Source organism: Hypanus sabinus, unplaced genomic scaffold (genome assembly GCF_030144855.1).
Source record: "Hypanus sabinus isolate sHypSab1 unplaced genomic scaffold, sHypSab1.hap1 scaffold_612, whole genome shotgun sequence".
Classification (NCBI taxonomy): domain Eukaryota; kingdom Metazoa; phylum Chordata; class Chondrichthyes; order Myliobatiformes; family Dasyatidae; genus Hypanus; species Hypanus sabinus.
Genome location: NW_026781468.1, coordinates 72,768 through 82,045, shown reverse-complemented (window position 1 = coordinate 82,045; position 9,278 = coordinate 72,768). Strand labels below are relative to the sequence as shown.

Here is a 9,278-nt window from a genome sequence, read left to right as displayed (position 1 = left end):
CACAGATCACGAAAACCCGAGTGAACCCCCAAATCTTCGCAGATCTCTAAATAAGAGCGCACCCCAAAATGCAGGTACACCTCAAACCACACATTGGATGATCCAGGCACAGGATAGGTTCAAACACGAGATGGCTGCCTTGACAGCAAAAATCCCAGGCAACTCAAAATCCATGAGGAGACCGCCACATCCGTAGACCTATCAAGATCACGCCAAATCCGCCTGAACCCCCAGATACACCCACAAAAACATGGAAATGGATTGCTCACGTACTTGGGGATAACATGTTTGGGATGTGTGCATGGGTGCATTGATTAATATAATTGTGTAAAATGTGAATTGACGAATACATGAAGATAATCACAAATGATGATTCAGTGCCAGATTTATGGACGAAATTTGTAAAAGTGTATGAACCTTACGTTCTCACACTGTAGAAGAGACAGACAGGTAGAGGATGAATTATGTCACCTGGCAGCCTGAAATTTTTCTTCACAACTTTCGTCCACCCTCAAGCAGCTTTGACATGCTCACAAAATTATTTTTCATTAGCAACATCACGCACACAATTCTCAGCAGAGATGTTCCTATTCTCACTGTGTGTTGCCTTGGACCTCCCATTTCTGTAGATTTTCTTCAGTTTGTGCAACAGTAGCATCGTCATTTGACCGTTGTCACCCGACCTTGTTCTCTCTTTCGTATTTCTATTGGTGTGTGTGTGTGTGTGTGTGTATGTGTGTGTGTGTGTGTGTGTGTTTCTCAGAAGAGACAATTTAAATGTTTTTCCACATATTCTGTTCTTGCTGGAATATTGCACGCCATTGTTCCGCACGCCACCTGTTCTGCCGCTGACGGGGGCGCCATGGGAGTCTACGAATCCCGCCAACAGATTTAGTAATTTCTTCCAACGTGACACGACGGCAGCGGTAAAAAAAAAAAAAAATGAGTCTGAGGAGGGTGAAAACCGGGCTTTAGTTTTCCTCTGTCACTTCAGATTTCGGAATTAGTATAGGCAGCAGTTTGACTTCATTTTGCAGTGTAAAATCCTCTTCTATCTCTGGATGACATGGATCTCTTGGCAATTTCACTAAATGCGACAATGAACTGGAGGATCCCCTCAAACTGCTGTATTAGTTTCTGCTCTGTATTTTCTGTTCTTGCTTTTCTCTGCCTCTGTTCCAGGGAACTTGATGACGATTGCAAGCTTGTATCGGGGAAAGTGCGGTCTCTCCAAATGTGTCACTCGCTACCTGGTGGAAATGGCAGTGGCCGATATCCTGGTCGTTATCTCGGATCCGCTGCTGAGGTGGACTGCTAGGTATTATTTTCCACAGTCATTCCTGATCATAACTCTTGTGTGTAAACTCCGTTTCGGGTTGATTTTTGCGAGCACTGCGACCTCTGTCTGGCTGACTGTCGCTTTCAACGTCGATCGATTTGTGGCTATTTGCTGTAAGAAGCTGAAAACTAAATATTGCACCCTGAGAACGGCGGCTGTGGTCATCGGGACAGTGAGTGTGCTGGCCTGTTTGTAGAATGTCCCCAGGTGCTTTGCATAAGCGCATGAGGTTCCCTGGTATTGTGTTCTTACACCGAGATACAAAAAACCCTCTCTCATGGGCTGCATTTGCGATATTTCATCGCATTTTTACACCGTATGTCCCATTCTTTCCGATGTTGCTGTTCAACATTATGACTGTCAGGCGGATTCTAGCGGCCAGTCGAGCCCGCAGGGGGCTCCGGGGATAAAAGAGTGGAGAGAATGAGAAGGACCGGGAGATGGAGAACCGACGAAAATCCATCGTTTTGCTCTTCAGCATTACCAGTAGTTTCATATTGTTGTGGGTAAAACAATTGATATTTTACATCTATCAGACGATTTCAAAGACTTTTGCTTGTTATGTTACTGAACCCCGTTACATCACAGAAACGACATCCAGAATGCGGCAGATTCTCAGCTCATATTCTAATACGTGCATTTACGTCCTGACCCAGAGCAAATTCCGGGAGGAACTAAGGAATGCGGTGAGGTACCCGTGCAATCCTGTGTTGAAGCTCATGAAACGTCAGAAATGAATGACATAAAGATTTATAATTCGGCTGTCTTCTTGCTCCCTTTTCTGCAATTAGGTGAGCTAATTATCAGGTGCGTTTCTATTTTTCTTCATAATTCTTCATTCCTCGTCCACGTAAGCACAATAGTGCGGTGAGAATGTCTCCGATTGCTGTGCTTTTTTTCCGTTCGTCAGATATGGTCTCCCAGATAACCACATTACCATCAGAAGCAACTAGCCGTAGCTTCCCTGAATTATTGTCAGACTTCTTGTTAGTAGAATGACAATATTGTCAGTAGAATGAAAGGAAATTGGATCTAGAGCAGAGTAATCTGTGCCCGTTCCCCTTTGTGATGATACACTGTGGACACCGTTGATGACTGCCTACAAGGGAGGAACGTGGGTCGCAGAGACCGGGTTTCTGGCACTGAATCTAGTGCTGCCGCCCAGGTACGAAGAGTCTTGAAGGGGACGACAGGGTTGAGAGGAGATTAAAACAACGGAGAGCAGATTGGAGATTCTGTAGGCGCGATAGAGACTCCCGGATGGTCTGATGCCTCTCAGGTGCCCGGGTCAGAGATGTCTCAGATCTGGTCCATGGCGTTCTGAAGTGGAAACTTCGGCTGCCAGATGTCTCCGTACCTCTCAGTACGAATGACATCGATTTAAAAGATAAAGAGGTACTGAAGTGAGACTTTAGGTTGCTGGAAGAATTTGGGTTGCTAGAGATAGTCTGGATAGTCAGTCAGAGGTTTGTTTTTTGTTTTTTTTTTGTTCCCAGGGCTGAAGGTTGCCAGAAGAGGACAAAGATTTAAAGTCCTGTGGAGTAGGTACAGAGAAGATGTCAGGGGTAACTTTTTTACTCAGAGATTGGACAGTGCGTGGAATGGGCTGCTGGCGACGGTGGTGGAGGCAGATTCGATGTGGTCTTTTAAGAGACTTTTGGATAGGTAGATAGAGCTTAGGAATAATAGAGGGCTATGTTTAAACCTAGTAATTTCTAAGTTAGGAGCATGTTCGGCAGCACTTTGTGGGTCGAAGGGTCTGTATTGTGCTGTAGGTCTATGGTTCTATGTTTTATATATGTGTTTGTATGAAAGCGCTAGTCATCTTTGGAGCCCTTCCCGTGCCACACGGCAGACAGCAGAAGATAAGGATAATTTGGCAGATGAATGTGTGGCTGAGGAACCGCTGCAGGAGACAGGGTTTCAGATTTACAGGGCAGTGAGATCTCTTCCTGGGAGAATACAGCCGCAGAATAGAGTGATGGGCAGGAGAAGAATTTCATTTTAGCCAGAACTTGGTGAAATTGTGGAATTCATTATCATAATCAACGATGGGGGCCAGTTAATTGAGTATATTTAAGTCTGACTTTGATAGATTGTAGGACGTGAAGTGAAACGGGGGAAGGCATGAGACTGCGGCTGAGAGGGAAAATGAATTAGCCATGATGAAAAGGCGAAACAGACACGCTGGTCAATTGGTTTAGTTATCCTTCTCTATCTTATGGACTTATCTGCGGAATCTTCTAAACCCTGAGCTACTGGAGGTGGTGGTAATCGGAGCGGTCTATGGGGAAGAGTTCAAGTGGAGACAGCTGAATATTTAAATGGTGGGGAAATGATGCCAGTGGGGTCCCGGAATACACAAGGAGCGTTGATCAGGTTTGATTATCCAGGGCAGCGTTCAGGGTTCGAGCGGTATCCTCTGCTGTGATCTACTGCAAGCCTTGGGAGAACCGTGCAGGGACTCAGTACCAGGGTACTGGCAATCACAAGATGCCGGTCTCCTCCACGTCCCTCACTGCATTAATGGGCAGGATGAGCAATGAATCTCCCAAAACCGCAAACCCTCCCTGCACTTTGAATGATCACACCGCCGAATTTCCATCACTCCCTCGGGGAAGAAATAACAACTGCAGAAATCTCAGCCAACTCCATAACGGGAACCAGCATCTCCAGCAGAGAAGGCATCTGCCAACCGCGATGATCAGAAAGGCGGCATCCATCATGAAGGATTTCCTACTTTGGAAGCTGCAGTCCAAGAGGAGTAAACGGAGCCTGGAGTCCCACATTCGGGCTCAGATTATTTCCCGCCAACGTGAATCTTCTGCGTGGACAATGAACCCATATACATTACCTCACTATTTATCATCTTTATAAGTAAATATTTAATTGAAATTCTTATTTTATATTCAGACCTAACTATGTATTTTACTAAGTTGCTGTCGTAAAACAACAGATTGTCCAACATGAGCCGGTTATAGTAAACCTGGTTCTGATTCTGATCTTCCCACCGTCATCCACACTTCACTCCCTCCCTTGAACATCTCTGACCGATCTCTACGAACCACACCAAACCGCATAATCACCTTCATAATCCCCATCACACCCCCTACCCAACGTCAGCCACACCCACACCCCCCACCACCAGCAACCACCACCACCGTCAGCTCCAAGGTCTCCTTCCACCGGGAACCACATGCCGTCTCTTCCCTGGATCCCCGCAGATCGGACTTCTCAAACGCCGGTGACCCCAATCACCACCATAGTCACCTCCAAGCAGCCACCTCTCCTGTTACTGAACAAGCTTCCGAGCTTTCACCCTTAATTGACCCGTTCTCTCCCTGAACACTCATTTACCTCATTTATTTTTCGGAAGAGTGGTGAAGAGGACGGCAGTGTTGAAAGGGGATTAAAACGCCAGAGCAGCAGAGTCGAGATTCCGTGCGTGCTTAGAAACACCCGAATGGTGTGTTCCCTCCCTCGCAGGTTCAAGGGTCAAGTTTACTCAGGTAGGGTCTAGGCATTGACGTGGAAGTGTAGGCAGTCAGATATCTTGATACATGTCAACACCAATAATCAAAGTAAGGAGGTCAGAAGAGAGACTGAAGGATGCTAAGTGATAAAAAGGTAGAACAGGACATCAACGATTGTTACCTCCGGATACCTCCCTGAACCGTACGGAGGATGAGAAGAGAATAATTTGGCATGTTAATACGTGGCTGAGGAACTTCTGCGGGGCACACGGATTCAGATTACTGGTCAGTGGGACCACTTCTTGGGAGAACACAGCCTCAAATTAGAAGGAAGGAGACGAAAAGGAATTTATTCTGCCAGAGTATGATAAGACTGTGGAAGTTATTGCCAAAGTCAGCTGTGCAGACGAGGAGCTTTGCTCAGGTTTGAATACACATCTTCACAGAGAATGGTGGGGCTGCTTGGTGGGTTCGAGTGACATCCTCTGCTGAGACCTACTGTGAGTCTAGGAGCCCAGGCCGGACCGGGATATCGGTGGACTGAGGGTCACAGTCTATGTCTTACGTCCGCGCCCCTCACTGTGCTAAAGGGCGGTGAAACTCCCAAAACAAAAACTCCGCCGTGAACCTTCAATGATCACCCGGCCGAACTTCCATCACTTCCAAGAAAATAATAAAAACAGCTGCAGACATCTCAGCCGAGTGCATCACGGGAAACAGCCTCTCTGGCATCGAACGCATCTTCGAAAATTGATGATTAGAAACGGGACATCTATCATTAAGGGTGTTCAATCCTGAACATACCCTCTTCTCATTGCCACCGTCAATGAGGAGTTGACAGAGTCTGAAGGACCACATCCCCAGATTCAGGGACAGTTTATTTCTCTCCAGCACCAGATTTCCTACTGGAGAATGAACCACTCTGCACTACTTCACTATTTACCCTCTGTTTAAGAACTACATATTTACCTTAAAACACTTATTTTAGGAAAACATTTCAGGAATTATTTTACTGAACTGCTGCCGGAAAACAATAAATTCCAGACATAGGACTGCGATACTAAGGCTAGTTCGGAATCTGATCTCCGCACATACAGCCACATGCCACTCTCCGCAATATCCACCTCTAACTCCCCTCCATTACCCATCGTCAACTCCATGCCGCTCTCCTCCTGACCCTTGGCTGATCGGTCTCTCCGAACGCCATCACCGCCATTCCCACCTCCATCCATCCCACCGACAACCTCACGCCTCTTCCTCCCTGGACGCTCGCCAAACTTCTCTCAAAAGCCCCCCATGGCTTCCAATCACTCCATAGTCACCACTATCACCCCCTCATCACACAACCTTTACTAATTACATTTCCGAGCATTCACCCTTAATTTTGACCCAACCATTTTCTCTTCCCGAGCAGTCATTTATTTCCACCTCCCGCCCTTACTCTCAGCCTTCTTCTCCTTGTCCCGCAGTGAATGTTCGTCTCTCCACAATTAACATTAATGTCCCTGAGTCCCACGCACCCACCGGCCCCGTCCTCCATCCCTGGTGTTACTGTCTCCAAGTGAGACTGGTTCGGTGAGTGACCCCGTGGTGATTTGCATCCGTGGGACTGGAAGGGAAGAATTGTGAGAAAGCCTTCTGCCCCGGAATGAGGGAGACCCTGTCTGTCAACCGAATAATATTCAGCGAAACTCTGCCCACCTCAGCCGTCGCTTCAGACCAGAATAATTCCACGGTAGGTGACATCATCATAGCAGGAATTTGTTTAGCCCATCGGCCCTTGAGAGAAATCCCGCTGGTGATATTCTCTGCGTCGGTGTGTCTATGCATTCCCACTCTCCCACACCCCAAACGGCTTCCCCAACAGCGGGCAGCTGCCTCAGAGTGACTAGGCATTGGGAGGGAAGCGGGATGGGCTGTTTCAGGCCACTGCATTGTCTGCTCTGGGAGCAGGCTACCCTATGCGCTCGGTAGAGCTTCACAGACCTTCCCAAATGCTCGCCGGTACCGAATACAGCGAGTTTCTGTCAAGAGACTGAGACCAGTTTAATGCAAACAGCGTCAGCTTTATTGAGTCATGCAGCTGGATGGAGTAACGGTTGTACTACGGCGGGGCAGTGATCAGCGGCATAGTGTATAGTCAGTACCGATATCAGAGAAAGTGAAAACCGGAAAACTTTAACCCTTTCCCGTAATCAGAGCACAGGAGAATCAGTGTAGTTACATAGACAGAGGCAGATCACATCGAACACCCGCTGCCCGTTCTGCCCAGTGTGTGCACCGCTCCAGCGCCGACACGCGGGCGGTGAGACAGAAGTGACCTGTGGCCCCCATCTTCCCCAGTGCGTTCCCCGAAGAAACCCAAACATCCCTTAAAACCCCAAGCGTAAACCTGCGTGACTCGATGTTTTTAATGTCTTCCGGATCTCACTCTTGCACCACGAATGCAAAAGACCCCAGGGCAGGACACATCTGTCTGTTCCCGACATGGGCACAGTTTTCTCAGGACTGCTTCCCTTATCAACGCTGTGCGATGTTCCTGGGTCAGTGGAGGACCATGGTGGCCGGAAGTCCTCGAAATGGTCTCCTAATCCAGCCACATTGCGGTTATTGTGAGAGTGGGTTATGATCCGTCACGTGTTGTTTACAGGGTGCCGAGGCCAGGCTGGGTGAACAGGCCAGTGCTGTGATTACTGAACAGCGGTATGGGAACACGTTGTTAGCGGAGAGCGTGCCGAAAGCGGTGATTGATACGAAGCAAGGCGGGCGATCCAGGGCTCGTCCTCACATGAGTGGGCAATCCATTTCGCCAGTGGCAACGAACCAGACCTCGTTACTGAAAGGTGAAACAGAGAGAGGTGAGGGGAAAGTTCCTCAGTGCAACCGCTGTCCCTGATCAATTTATCTCATTATCCTGTACACACCTAACTCGCCATCTCTCATCTTCTTTCGCTGCAAGGAGAAAACGCCGAGTTCACTCAGTCGACCCTCATAAGCCATACCCCGAATGAAGGGAATATCCTCGTAAATCTCCTCAGTGCCCTTTCTATGGTTTCCACGTCCTTCCTGTAGTGAGGCGACTGGAATTGAGCACTATACTCCAAGTGGGGTCTGAACATGCTCCTACATAGTTGCAACATTACCTCTCAGCTCTTAAACTCAACGCTGCGGTTGATGACGGCCAATGCACTGCATGTCTTCTTAATCACAGTCAACCTGCGGAGCAGCGTTGAGTGACATATGGACTTGGACCCTAAGATCCTTCTAATCCTTCATCCTGACACGAGTCTTACCGTTAATGTTATATTCTGCCACTATATTTGACCTACCAACATTAAATTATCTGCGAAACCTCACACTTATCTGGGTTGAACTCCATCTCCCAATTCTCAGCCCAGAATTGCATCCTATCAATATACCGCTGTAAACTCTGAAAGCCCTGCACACTATCCACAACGCCCCAAACCTTCGTATCAACAGCAAATTTACTAACCCATTCCTCCACTTCCCCATCCACGTCATTTATACAAATCAGGAAGAGTAGGGGTCCCAGTACAGATCCCTCAAGCACACCACTGTTCACCGACCTCCATGCAGAATATGACCCCACTAAAACCACACTACGTCTTCTGTGGGAAGCCGGTCCTGGATCCCATGCCTGCTTATTTTCTCACTACATCCACTGCTCCAATGTGTTTAGTCACATACTCAAAAAATTCAATCAGGCTCGTGAGACACAACCTCCCCTTGACAAAGCTATTCGGACTATTCCTAATGATATTACACCTCTCAAAATATTCATACATCCTGCCTGTCAGGATCTTCTCCATCAACCTACCAACCACTTAGGTAAGACTCACTTGTCTATAATTTCCTGGGCTTTCTCTACTCCCTTTCTTGAATAAAGGAACAACATCCGCAAACCTCCAATCGTCCGGAACGTCTCCCGTCTCCATTGATAATGCGAAGTTCATCCCAAGAGGCGCATCAATCTCTTCTTTCGCTTATCACAGTAGCCTGGGGTTCAGAATTCTTCCGTACATTTCCCTGAGAACATGTGTCTCCAATTATGCTTCCATTTCCCTGCCTGATAGCCTCGTATTTCCCCTTAGTTCAATTAGTCGTTTTCCTAACTTGTCTGTTCCTGTTCTTCTACAATGCTATGGTAAAGGAGATAGAATTGTGAACACTATCTCCAAAAGTTATGAGGCATGGGATAAGTGGAACCTTGGCTGCTTGGATTAAAAAAATGGCTTAAAGGATGAAAGCAGAAGGTAGTTGTGGAAGGGAAGTATTCTGCCTGGAGGTCGGTGACTAGTGGAGTGCCTGAGCGATCAGCCCTGGGATCCCTACTATTTGTGATTTTTATAAATGAACTGGAAATAGAGGCGGAAGGATGGGTGAGTAAGTTTACGGATGACAAGAAGATTGGAAGGGTTGTGTTTGGAACGGTAGGTTGTAGAAGT

General features: G+C 47.4%; 1 protein-coding gene across 2 annotated transcripts in view; it reads right to left on the bottom strand.

The window, feature by feature from the left end:
• Window positions 1-7,056: 7,056 nt before the first annotated feature.
• LOC132389620 (uncharacterized) overlaps window positions 7,057-9,278 on the bottom strand; it is a 68,952-nt gene continuing 66,730 nt past the window's right edge. For both annotated transcript variants that reach the window (XM_059962124.1, XM_059962125.1), the window contains one exon: window positions 7,057-7,648. In XM_059962124.1, coding sequence (XP_059818107.1) covers window positions 7,597-7,648 — 52 coding nt within the window. In that variant the 3' untranslated portion in view covers window positions 7,057-7,596. The remainder of the gene's footprint in view (window positions 7,649-9,278) is intronic.